Source organism: Crinia signifera, chromosome 2 (assembly GCF_055691185.1).
Source record: "Crinia signifera chromosome 2, ASM5569118v1, whole genome shotgun sequence".
NCBI lineage: Eukaryota > Metazoa > Chordata > Amphibia > Anura > Myobatrachidae > Crinia > Crinia signifera.
The window spans coordinates 144,451,079-144,465,063 of NC_139218.1; the positions used below are offsets into that span (position 1 = coordinate 144,451,079).

The 13,985-nt window shown below is 47.6% G+C and overlaps 1 protein-coding gene across 4 annotated transcripts in view; it reads left to right on the forward strand.

Annotated features, from left to right (window-relative positions):
* The window catches only part of AHCYL1 (adenosylhomocysteinase like 1), a 99,716-nt gene that overhangs the window by 10,639 nt on the left and 75,092 nt on the right, over nt 1–13,985 (forward strand). For 2 of the 4 annotated variants that reach the window (XM_083173068.1, XM_083173070.1), the window contains exon 2: nt 4,950–5,061. In XM_083173068.1, coding sequence (XP_083029194.1) covers nt 4,950–5,061 — 112 coding nt within the window. The remainder of the gene's footprint in view (nt 1–4,949; nt 5,062–13,985) is intronic. The other 2 variants (XM_083173069.1, XM_083173071.1) reach the window with 1 other exon arrangement.

The window sequence follows — 13,985 nt, forward strand, 5'->3', positions numbered from 1 at the left end:
ATCATTAATTAGACAAAATCTCCAGTGCATCTAGCCAAAAATCTTTCTCAAAATTGCTTAGTCAAAATTGGCCTTTAGTCAATATCTCACCATGTGTACAGGGCTTATTTCTCAAGTCGGCATCCTCATGGTGGCATTGTCCTCAAGCATACAAATAAAACAAGGTAAATTAATTTAATTGTACTTTCAGGCGTTAAATGAGATATGAAAGGGGCACTGGCTGCTGAATACAGTTTGGCATGGCTGAGTGACTGCTCAGCAGGCATGTGAGAAGGCACCATTGTTGCTGCAGCATACACAGAAAGCCTGTCATTAGCATTAGGGATGATCATCGATGGTTACGGCTGATGTTGAATACTTCTACTATCGATGGGGAAGAACCAGATGGTTTCCCTACATCGATGGCACAGTTTTTTTTTGTCTTTTTTCAAGTTGCCAGGCAACGCAGCATTGCTCCGCTCCCCAACAACTCTGAAGCCCGCCCTCCCGTTCTGATTGGCCTATGGGCCAGTCAGTCGAAGAAAATGGATGACCATCGATAGCTAAAACTATGGATGGCTGTCCATCACATAGTTTGTAACTGTCAATGGCTGGTTGCAGAATTGCCATCGATGGCAACCATCAATGCTGACTGCACCTATGGCCACCCCTACCCAGCATGTGAGGGAGGAGGAGGTGGAGTTGGGGGAGAGGCAAGTCAGTGGTGCTACAGAGCCAAACAAGGAGGAAAAACTCTTAACGGTGCACACTCCCTGTACTCACACACTGATGTTTTGTGGACTGAATGTCACATATACTGTCACAATATTATTACATTAAATGTAATCCTGTTGTTGGATTATGTTTTAAGTTGAATTACACTATACATTTATTTAGAATTCAAACTTATTGACAATGAAACTACAAAGGAGTTCCTAATACCTCATTAATTGATTCTTCAAAGTACAGTGCTGTGGTTTAACTGTAGTACTAATACCCTCTTTGTTTATTATCCCCTTTAGTTTGCTAAATACTAGTTTTCTGTCATTCTGTATCACAAATCTAGCTAGATAACATCATACCTCCCAACTGTCCCACCTTTGGAAATGAAAAACACATTTGTCCTAATTTGTGTAGGTTGGGAGTAGTTAGGAGGTGTTGTACTACTTAGCACGATGAAAAGGCAAGTGTCTTAACTGATTGCAGCATTAAAAATTAGATTTAGACATATCCTCCCATGTGGGACAGCACTGACCTGCCTTTTTTCTCACGGATCCAGCCACATCTTGGTGTGGTCATGTGAATATCACTTCGGAGTCAGACCTTTAAACCTCTGACATTATGGTAAGTATTTCTCAGCTATCGTTAATCCGCAGCATAACCTTAATATTGACATTCTCAGAATGTCAACATATTACATGTCGCTATTGTGGTGTTGACATTATGATGGTCTGCACTTTTATTGTCGACCTTGATTACATCAAAGGCACGTCCATGTTCCCATTTCAACCTTTCCTGCTGTTGAGACCTCTGATGTTGGGATGTATGCATTATTATTGGGTCACTAATGGAATAATTACTGTTTTTTTATCGTTCATTCTGTATTTTCAGATGTTAAAATAACCAGTTCCTTATATTTTCTTGTGTTTGTTGGCACCTGAGGCATGGTTCATACACTTGTAACAAAGGGAGGAATTCAATTCTAGATACAGACAATTGCCCAGCCGAATCAACATGGCAATTGCCGCCCCTTTACTGCAGCTTGATCGCTCACAAAAGTGATTGTAGCCCATAAAGTAGTGAGCCCTTTGTAGCAAATTTGGGATTCGGGTAGACGAAGGGTGCAAGATCCTTTTGTCTGCCATGGCTACAGAAATACACATCCTTTGCCTTGAATCAAATTTACCCCCAAAGTATTTTTGGATCATCGTGAATACCGAGACAACTTTGTTAGTGTTCATTCTAGCACCATGCATCAAAACCTGTGCAGTTCTTCTTTCCTGCCTGGTGTGGCGCTTTCTGCTTCTAGCACAGTGTTTGAGCAGTGGAATAGAGATCAGGCTGTGCTTTAAGCACCACAACAGAGAGCGACACCCTAGGAAAGAACTGCATGGGGTTTAAAAGGGGCAGGGTGCTACAGTGAACACTATGTATTACATGTGACTCAGATTCTGGCACTGTGTTTGCATTATAAAGGTGTGCAGCAGCTCTCCGTAGTGTCATGTTTAGCTTTTTTCAAATGTATGGAAAGTCCCCCATTTCAGTTCTCAAACAGGACTTTTCACATCATGCCCATTGTTTCATTTAGCTCAGGGGTCCTCAAACTATTTGCCCTGGGACCCCATCAGACAATAAAAATAATTACGGGACCCCAGCAAGTTACTGCAGAAGGCCATTACGTCACATGTGTAGTCAACAGACAGCACATGCATGGTAGCATTGTGGAGGCACAAAATAATGGGCCTTATTTTGGTTCATTCTTTCTGACAAAATCCTTCTTAGATGGGCAAAACCATGTGCACTGCAGGTGGGGCAGGTGTTACTTGTGCAGAGAGAATTAGATTTGGGTGGGGTTTTACTTCAAAGTGAGATCTATATTGCAGTGTAAAAATAAAGCAGTCAGTATTTTCCCTGCACAGAAACAAAATTACTCACCCAAATCTAATTCTCTCTGCACATGTTACATCTGCCCCCCTGCAGTGCACATGGTTTTGTCCATCTAAGAAGGATTTTGTCAGAAAGAATGAACCAAAATAAGGCCCAATGTGAGGAGTCTAAAATAACAGACATTCAACAGATTATTCAGACACCTTGAATCACTGACTGAGATTAGAAAAGTAATCTGCCTGATGGCCAGCAACATGGAGTCTCGACCCCATGCTGAGAATGTCGGGACCCACTTTGGGGTCAGGACCCACAGTTTGAAAACCGCTGATTTAGCTGATCCTATTAATTGAGAAGGGTTTAAGGTGCCATTCCCACAGGGATCCCCTTTCACACCTTCTGTAAGTTTTTCAGCCCGAGTTTGCTCAAAATAGCTTGGTACCCTATGGCAGCTAGCTTGTGTGTGAATTCTGGCCACCGTTTACTGAAGCTGCTGCTGTGATAATTCACAATGGCGAATTCATCACAGTTAAAAGAATCAACCCCAATGAGAGCGATATGTGCTGGAAAAAAACAACGTAAATTGAATATGACTTAAGCCGTGAGAACGAAGAAGATGTAACAATTAAATACCACCCAAAAAAGATTTTGAATATGGGAGTTTTCAACCTGTACAGTAATTACACATACAAGCCTCAGCCTGGCAGTTTCCAGCCATACACTTCTCTGCAAACTCTGAGTTGTTTCAGTATCACCTGACTGAGCTGCTACCCATACTGAGCTATATCATTGAACAACTTGATTAGTGTGTATCTTCATTACCATTAAGGATGCGCGCTCCCGCCAGGGCCGGATTAAAAGGGGGGCAAAGGGGGTCAGTACCCCTGGGCCCCCCTCTATCTAGGAGCCCCCTGTGGTTGGCATGTAGCTTCACCTATCTGCCAATGTGACAATGATTAATGGTGCTAAGCATCAGTGTGTGGTGCATTACTGGGAGTTGACTAAGTCCCATGAGACTTTGCACATGAGGTCAGAGGCTGAGAGGCTTGTGCTGAGCTCTGCTTGGTGGAGCTCATCATATGCTTCTCAGGCCCATGGAGGACAGCAGCAGCAGCGGCCTTGTCATGGGAGGGGTTTTAACTAGAGGCAGTGCTGATTATATTAATCCCACCCTTGCAGTTACCCATTGACCAAGTGTATACTGCTTTTACTCTGTGTTTTGACAGTGTAATATTATCCTGTGCAGTTTGTGGCCAGTAATGACAAGTGGGAGGGGGTCCCCTGTCTAAAGGAACCCCGGGCCCCCTGAAGGCTTAATCCGGCCCTGGCTCCCGCACATTGTTAATGCACCCATGTCATCCATCTGTGCATGCAACTTAATCAAATACAAAGAAAAGGGGGGTGTTCAAAAGGATCTGTGCAGACACACCACCTGTGCTGCCTGTGATCACTGAACTAGAATCCCAAAGCCTTTCTTGATTATTGAAACAGTATGTCTGTACATCGTTGTGTTGCCTTTTGCACTTAACTATTGGCCATTAGTTCTGTTTTTGACCTTTTGATCTTTTATGGTAAGGTGCTTTACACTTGTACACCTAGACTACTAGGTGACCTGGAAAATGTAAACTGTTTGAGATTTGAGAACCACTGTTTTACTTAATGGTGCCTTTAATTCAGCATTTTACCTTAGTACGAAACATACTGGGGTACTGCGCTCGCCCCGCGAGGGGTGGCGGTACGCGTCCTCCGACCTTTTCATACCCCCACTATCCACGTCGGCGTGGAGTTGAGAAAAGAAAGTGTGGCGAGCGCAGCGAGCCACCGAGCCAGAAGCGTGGCGAGCGGACGCGGATACCTTCACAGGTATCGGAGTCCCCTCGCGGCCTTCACAGGTATCCGCGTCCGCTCGCCACGCTTCGGCTCGGTGGCTCGCTGCGCTCGCCACACTTTCTATTCTCAACTCCACACCGACGTGGATAGTGGGGGTATGAAAAGGTCGGAGGACGCGTACCGCTGCCCCTCGCGGACGCTTCGGGTTCATGTTTATAGCGGGGGGGGGGGGGGGGGATGCATTTAACATTGTAAGCACCCATTAGGGTGCTTATACAATGTTTAATCGCATCGCATTGTATGGCATTGTATGCCATATACAATGTCATACAATTTTAAAATTGTATGGCATTGTACAATATCGCGCGATATCGCGTCGCATCGCATACCTTATGGTATGCGATGCGATGGGCGCCGCCAAAATACACAAGTACCCATTCTGGTCTAATGGTTTGCAAACATTTTTTAGCAGATAAGTAGAATTGAGATTTCCTCTGGATTACTGCAATTTACAGACCCATCTTTCTTTCCTGAAGCAGATACAGTTTGCAGATGACATGCAGGAATTTAGCAAGTTTCCCACCAAAACAGGGCGCAGATCTCTGTCACGTTCTATTTCTCAGTCGTCCACTGACAGCTACAGTTCCGGTGAGTTCTCATTATGAAATATTTCCATAATTCCTACAATACTAATTTTCTTAGGAAGGACAAGGGTACTGAAGCATTGATTTCATGTTGAATTTGTTTGAGGATGCAGTATGCAACTTGGAAATAATGTTTTTTTTCTGAATTGATAGGAGTTAGCTTGCCTGGGACAAAAATATATTGTTTTGATATATTATCTCTCAGAATTTTATCTCTCTCTCCAGACTCTGATAATTACCCCCCTTAGACATCTGTGGGGCATATGTATTAATAATATTAATAATAGCACTCTAGAATATAGCATTTTTTCACAGTACCCCTAAGCCAAATGTTTCTTAATGAGAAGTTATGAGAAATTCAACAAAGATTATTAAATGTAGTAAGTAATCCTAACTTGTCATTCAGGTTGGCTCAGTAAACTGTGAACATCGCAGCTTACTGAGTGCCTGAGACGGGTTCTGGGGATATCTGAGAAAAACTACTTCACAGAAATGGTAGCTTAATGTTTCAATGAAGGTGATGCCCATTCTTTTACGGGTATTTCAGTGGGTCAATACACTGATTTAACACAACCTGTCCTGCATTTAAAACCAAAATGTCCCCAAATGCATTATATTTAACACTCTTCTGTTTGTTACCAAGTGTTTACTGATAGCATAGCTCATGGTTTTTCCCAAGTAAAAGTCCCAAAATAATTTTCTCATTGACATGCTTTTTCATGTGTAGAAATTTTACTTGCTTTGTTTTTTATATACCGTATATACTCGAGTATAAGCCAAGTTTTTCAGCCCTTTTTATTTGCTGAAAACCCCCCACTCAGCTTATACTCGAGTCAGTGGCTTTAATACTGTAGCCGCGGCTTAGGGAAGATGGCCGCGGCTACAGAAACATGGCCGCCGGCCTCCTGCATTGAGGACATGTATGGTGCAGGAGGCCTGGCCATTACAGAACAGAGCACGGCATCGGCGCGGCGAAGTCAGCGGCTGCCGCCGCGCACCCCCCTCCCCACGTGGAGCCTGTCAGCGGCACCCCCTACCTCCCTCTTGAGCACTGCGAGCAGGGCAGCGGCGAGCAGGGCAGCGGCGGACACACCAGGAGGACAGCGGCGGCTGTGCACCCTCCTCCCCCGCCTCTCTGTGGAGCCAGACAGCGCGGCAGCTGCAACCCCCCAGTACAGGGGATGGAGGTCAGTCACACTTTAAGTGAGGCTAAAAGGCTTGTGGCCTTTTACACCAGTGTCCCTACTGGCATTAATGCCAGGTGGTTGCTGTCATGTAATGTGGGTTTGGAGCCAGTGCTTAGAGATGGGATCATCTCTCAGTGCTGGCTATTTCATTGGTGAGAATGGGCCCCGGGTTGCTGTGACCCGGGTCACCCATTTACACTGCACCGTGAGCTGGATTGAACAATGCCTGTGGTGTCCCATGCAGGGGGAGAAACCTGTGGTGTCCCATGCAGAGGGAGAAGCCTGAGGTGTGCTGTTATTATGTAGGGGGAGCAGCCTGTGGTGTCCTTGTATTATGTAGGGGGAGCAGCCTGTGGTGTCCTTGTATTATTATTATACAGGGGACTTTACTAGTAGCTGCTGCATTTCCCACCCTCGGCTTATACTCAGGTCACTAAGTTTTCCCAGTTTTTTTAGGTAAAATTAGGTGCCTCGGCTTATATTCGGATCGACTTATACTCGAGTATATACGGTATATTTTTTTGGTTTCACCTTTTACACGTTCCTGGATTTCACAATTTTTGTTCACCTATATTATTACATTTTGTCATGAGGACCTTGTACAGCGATCTTATAACACAGTAGCTATGAGACAGGCTGCTGGGGCAGATTTATTAAGCTTGGTGAAGTGATAAAGGGGGGTATGCAATCTGTTGCCGCTATTTCCGACGTGGGAAATAGCGTCAACTCCCTATTCAATGCTGTCTTTAGCGACATCATTGAAGCAGGATCACGGCAGAACGGGCCCGACTTTAGAAGCTGTCAGGCCCGTTCTGCCAATAACGGCAGTGGATTTTTTCGCGATCCTGGCCGCAGATCGCCCCTCCTTTGCGCCAAGCAGCAGGCAGGACATTGAATCCCGCCTGTCGTTCTGCAGTCAATCACACCGCAAACGGGCCAGGATCAAGGCTGTCGTGGGGATCGACAGCCGAGATCCCGGATTGCATACCCCCCAAAGTGTCTGGTTTCTATCACTGACCAATCATCTCCTAACTGTGAAGTTACAGGCTTGGTTTGAAAAATAACAGGTAGGAGCTGATTGGCCAGTGATAAAAACCAGACACTTTATCACTTCATCGAGCTTTATAAATCTACCCCAGAATGTCATTATAACCCACGCAAAGACTGTTTTAATATTGAATGTTTAATTTTAACAAGTGCAACTTGATTTTGGTCTAAACCTTTTTGTTTTATTTCAAATACACCCTGTACCACAAATAGCTTTTATTTGTTGCAGTCAATGGTATTTTCTCTAAAGCAATTACATCATTCATTCTCTTTGCAACTCCTCTGTACTGTACACATTAACACTTCAATCACCCACTCCCCCCATAACAACACTTACCCTTATACTTTAATAGTAATATCCACAACCTGTCACTATAAAAACTATTTTACAAACTTCCTACATTCCTATATTTATCTCATCTGCTTCTATTAGCTGGTGACATTTCAACAAACCCAGATTCAAACCAATTGCCACACTCTTATTCACCTGATTTGCAGACTCTAGCTACCCACCACACTCCACATAGTCCTAGATGTCAACCATGGTACCCAAAATTAACAAGACACTCTTTTGTGTAAATTTTGTACTCTAAATACTGTAACTAGCTCACTTATGCTATCTGCCAGCCTTCTCCTAATGCTCTGGACACTACCAAACAAACATATTTCCAAACTGTCATCTCTGCTGAAATTCTTTAACCCCAATCAACCTTTTTATACATTTAAATCACTTGTCAACCATCTCTTACCCAACTATCTACTATCAATGCGCAAGACCCTGCGTCCTACTCCAAGGACAAATAAAAGTATGCCCTTCCTCTGTCAGTGTCCTGCTCAATTCCCTACCTGAACCCTCTGGCACCTTCTCTTCATCTGATCCTCCAGCAGTGAAGATGAAGTATAAAAACTTGTCTCTTCCTCATACTCTACTACCTATCTTCTTGATTCTATACCCTCACAAATAAGTAAAGCTCTGTCTCCTGTGCTCATCCCAAGCTAAACTAAAATCTGTAATTTCTTTCCTTCCTTTCCTTCCTTTCCTTTCCTTCCTTTCCTTCCTTTCCTTTCTTTCCTTCTTTTCTCTACCGTCCAATGGGATACTGGGCTTCACTACTATGGGGATTGAGACCTCCGCAGGAGAGACAGGCACATAAAAGAACTTTCAGTGTGGGTGCACTGGCTCCTCCCCTCAATCTCCCTCCACTAGTCAGTTTTGAAAAATGTGCCTCAGGAGAGTCAGTGCTTCTGGATGCTCCAGAGTTTTTTCCACATTTATTTTCAAGTTTGTTATTTTGGGGCGCTGTGGTGACCACACAGCTGTCCTGCTTCGTGGGTGTCAGGGGAAGGGTCAGTCCCCGACCTCTTCAGGTGCAGAGCTGACCCTGCTACAGGACAATCCAGTCCTGCGTGGGACTTGTTACCGCACAGCATTGCGCTGTAGCGAGCAAGTCCCCTAGCCGCCGCACACCCCTGACAGGTCTGAAGACATCGGTGGTGAGTACAGGCTGGGGGTCCCACAAGGGGTCCCCGCAGCCATTTCTGGTGCGGCAAGACGACGGCTAGTAATGGCGGCTCTCCAGCAGGGACCGCGTGAACACCGCGTCTGATAACTGGCATAGGGGTGCTGCCGCTGGACCACCAGGGACACCCCTCAGGGTATAATGTATGATATATATTTTACACCTTTAATAATGTCAGTATAATTATATGTAAGCGCCAGCTCCGTGTAAGGGGGCGGGGCTTCACTCAGAGCGGGACCAAGCTCTGCTGTGCGCGCGCTGTCACTTCCTGCTTCTTCACACGCTGCCAGACTCCATTACAGGGCTCCTCACTGGCGTGGTGGATCCGGGTACTTGCAGCACGGCAGAGACAGCAGGTTTTTTATAGCGATTTAGCGCTGCTGCGCTATCTAGCTTAGTCAGACACTGTGTTGTTTATATCACTGTGTTTAGCGTTACCAGCTGACCCAGATCTGTGAGTTCAGGTTAAGGGTGCACTTGGCTCCCCAATTGCTCTGTTTCTTCCCCACTGTTTAGTTACAGATACACACATAGTCTGTTTTCACTCAGAGGAAACACATCCAGCAGTGTGTGCACGTGTGTGACTGCGTGGGGGTTGTGTTTGTTACTACAGAGATTGTAGTACTATCTCATCATGGTGAAAAAGTTCACTTGTATGGTGTGTAGCACCAAGTTTGTGCCCAAGTCACAGTCCCAGGTTACTTGTGAGGCTTGTATGTCACCACAGCCCAGTAGTGCTGACACCCAGATCAGTGGGGTGCCCCCACAGCTTGCGGGGCAATCGCAGGCAGACGAGCAGGAGCCTGCGTGGGCCTCCAACATAAAGACCTTGTTGGATTCTGTGGCTTCACAGCTTTCCACTAACACTCAGCAAACGCAGAGGGTTCAGAGGGAATTGTCCATGTTAGCTGCCAGGGTGGATATTCTTCATACCCAAAATGTACCTCCTCCGCCCGCACAGCCTCAAAAGAGGCAGGCTACTGCTATGGATCCTGACACAGATGAGGACGATGAGGACATATTGGAGGAGGGTGAGGAGCAGGGTCTGCAGGAACCAGCTCCTGAGACGGCAGTACATGGTCCCGAGCCCCTTATCAGGGCCATTAGGGATGTTTTAGATCTCCCAGTAGAGGCATCCACAGAAGGAGATCCTTTCTTCATGACTCAGAAGAAACAGCCAGTGTACTTCCCTGAGCAGACAGAGTTAGAAACTGCTTTCAGGGCTGCATGGCAAAACCCTGATAAGAGGTTTACTCTTTCAAAAAGGTTCACAAATGCATATCCTTTTGAACCTTTGGGCAGAAAGAAATGGGAGGAGCCACCGGTAGTGGACTCCTCTGTTTCCCGCCTCTCTAAGAAGGTGTTGTTACCAGTCCCAGGGGTATCCACCCTTAAGGACGGGGCGGACAGAAGGCTGGAAGCTACCCTCAAGTCCATATATACGGCTAGTGGGGCATCCCAGCGTCCAGTTTTAGCCAGCTGCTGGATGGCCAAGGCTATTCATACCTGGTCAACCCAGATTCAGGAAGGCTTGTTGGGTGACATGACCGTGGCCCAGATAGGGGACAGCCTGCGTCACATTCAGGATACCGCAAAAATCCTGTGCGAGGCACAAAAGGAATTGGGCGCAATTAACGCGCGCAATTCAGCCATGGCGGTTTCAGCCAGACGGGCCTTGTGGCTGCGGCAGTGGTCTGCAGATGTAGACTCAAAGAAGAGTGTGGAGGGTATTCCCTTTACAGGAGAATGGCTGTTTGGCAGTGAATTAGACGGTTGGATTTCCAAAGCCACGGCAGGAAAATCTACCTTCCTTCCATCAGCCCCCACGGTTGCAAAGCGTACCTTCACAGGTGCTTCCCAGCAGTCCTTTCGTGGGAACAGGTTTCGCCCCAAGGCTAGGGGCGCCTCCAATGCCAGCAGGGGCACGAGAGGCAAGTTTAGGAAGCCTAACGCCTCCAACACCCAGGACCGTCCAAATGCCGCGACTTCCTCTAAGCCTGCAGCATGACGGGGTTTTCCCGCCACGAGACTCTCTCGCGGTGGGAGCGTGATTGTTGCATTTCAGCCATGTGTGGGACGCCTCGGGTCTGGATACCTGGGCCAGAGGTCTCATTTCTCTAGGTTACAAGCTGGAATTCGACAAACCCCCTCCCAGACGATACTTCAGGTCGGCACTTCCAGCATCCCAGGAAGATCAGGTGCTCCTTCAGGGGGCCATTACCAGGCTGCTTCAGTCTCAGGTAATTGTACCGGTGCCAGACACGGAGCAGGGCCAGGGATATTATTCCAACTTATTCCTGGTACCGAAGCCAGACGGCTCAGTAAGACCCATCCTGAATCTAAAGTCACTGAACCCCTTCCTGCGCGTGTTCAAGTTCAGGATGGAGTCCTTGCGCTCTGTGATCGCCAGCCTAGAAAGAGGGGAGTTCCTGGCCTCTATAGACGTCAAAGACGCCTATCTACACATTCCTATCTGGCCCCCACACCAAATCTATCTCAAGTTTGCCTTGGGGAACGACCATTACCAATTCCGGGCGTTACCTTTCGGCCTGTCGACAGCCCCGCGGGTTTTCACAAAGGTAATGGTGGAAATGATGTCACTACTCAGGCTCCGAAGGGTGAATGTAGTGCCATACCTGGACGACCTGCTCATAAAAGCAGGGTCGGCGGAGGCTTTAAGCAGTGCTCTCAATCTGTCCATACAGGTTCTAAGAGACCACGGGTGGATCCTAAACATGCCCAAATCATCGCTGGTTCCAACCCAGAGGATGGTTTTCTTGGGCATGATCCTGGATACATCAGAACAAAAAGTCTTTCTGCCGATGGAAAAGGTCACTGCAATACAACAGCTGGTCAGGGAGGTCCTACAGTCACCTCTGGTACAGATCCATCTTTGCCTCCGGCTTCTAGGCAAGATGGTGGCTTCATTCGAAGCAATACAATTTGGCCGCTTCCATTCCAGGACCTTTCAATTGGATATTCTGACAAAATGGTCCGGCTCCCCCCTGCAGATGCGCAGAAGGATTGGCCTTGCAACAAGAACCAGGATCTCGCTACAGTGGTGGCTAGATTCATCCAATTTGTTGGCAGGCAGACGGTTCCAGATCCAGGACTGGATTCTGGTAACCACGGACGCCAGCCTGAGGGGCTGGGGAGCTGTGACACAGGGAGTCCGCCTACAGGGTCGATGGTCTCCACTGGAGTCAGGCCTTCATATCAACAAGCTGGAGTTGAGGGCGGTCTACTATGCCCTGTTACAGGCAGCCCCATTGTTACAGGGAAAGGCGATCCAGGTCCAGTCGGACAATGCCACCACTGTGGCCTATATAAATCGGCAGGGTGGTACCAAGAGCATGCCTTGCATGAGAGAAGCGTCAAAAATTCTGTCCTGGGCGGAACAGAATGTCCAGGCCCTGTCTGCCATTTTTATCCCGGGGGTCGACAATTGGGAGGCGGACTTCCTGAGTCGTCACGATCTTCACCCGGGAGAGTGGGGCCTTCACACTCAAGTGTTCAATGCCATAGTGGATCTGTGGGGGCTCCCTCAGATCGACCTGATGGCTTCACGACTGAACCACAAGGTAGCGATGTACTGTGCACGGACCAGAGACCCAGGGGCGATAGCGGTGGACGCTCTCACCTGGACCTGGGATTTCCAATTGGTGTACCTCTTCCCACCTCTCCCATTGTTGGCTCGGGTGCTAAAGCGGCTCCGGCATCAGGGGACGGAGGCCATACTGGTGGCACCAGACTGGCCAAGAAGGGCCTGGTACGGGGACATTCAGGCCATGCTAGTGGAAGACCCATGGCGTCTGCCCCTAAGAGAAGACCTGCTCCTCCAGGGCCCGTTCGTCTTCCAGGACTTACAGCGGCTACGTTTAACGGCCTGGAGGTTGAGCGGCAGATCTTAGTCCACAAGGGTCTCCATCCCTCTGTCGTCACTACAATGATAAAAGCCAGGAAGCCGGTGACGGCTGCTCATTATCATGTAATATGGCGCAGATATATTGCCTGGTGTGAGAAGAATGACTTGCCTCCGGCCAGTTTTCAATTAAACAGTCTGCTACGTTTCCTTCAGGCTGGCCTGGATAAGGGACTCAGATTGGGTTCCTTAAAGGTCCAAATCTCTGCACTATCTGTGTTTTTTCAGAAAAAGATTGCGGCCTTGCCGGAAGTGCAAACCTTGATCTGATCTGATGAGGATTCAGCCCCCCTTTGTGCCTCCCACTGCACCATGGGATTTGGAAGTAGTTCTTACTTTCTTAAAATCAGCCCGGTTTGTTCCATTGGAAGAGTCTGAGCTGCGACACCTCACTTGGAAGACTGTTGTTTTGCTGGCTCTAGCTTCGGCCAGGAGGGTGTCCGAGCTCGGGGCCTTATCTTGTCGGAGCCCTTACCTTGTGTTCCACAACGATAGGGCGGAACTCAGGACTATACCACAATTCCTTCCAAAGGTGGTGTCAGGGTTCCACCTAAACCAACCTATCGTGGTTCCTTCTAGCGCGACACACCCAGATATACCAGATACCTTGGATGTGGTCCTCACCCTTAAGGGGTATGTCAAGCGCACAGCTAGGATCCGTAAGACGGACAGCCTGTTTGTGCTTTATGATGCGCAGAAGAAGGGTTTACCTGCTTCAACGCGTACCATTGCCAGGTGGATAAGATGTACTATCCAGCAGGCTTATGCATCAGCTGGTTTGTCGCTTCCTTTTTCAGTAAAGGCTCATTCAACCAGGTCTGTAGGTACCTCTTGGGCGGCTGCTCGAGGGGTGTCGGCAATGCAGCTATGCAGGGCCGCAACTTGGTCAGGGCAACACACATTTGTGAAGTTCTACAAGTTTGACACCCTGGCCAGGGAGGATTCCCAGTTCGGGAATGCGGTTCTACAGCAGAATCCGCACGTTCCCACCCGTTCTGGTAGCTTTGGGACCTCCCCATAGTAGTGAAGCCCAGTATCCCATTGGACGGTAGAGAAAATAGGATTTTGGGTACCTACCGGTAAATCCTTTTCTCGTAGTCCATATGGGATACTGGGAGCCCGCCTCAGTGCGGCTTTTTCTGCTGTCAGACCTACTTTATTGTTAGGCTTATTGCCTTGTTTTCTATAGGATAAATATGACTATAGTTTTGTTCTAGTTACAGGTGTCCTCTTAAGTTGTTAGGATTCACCT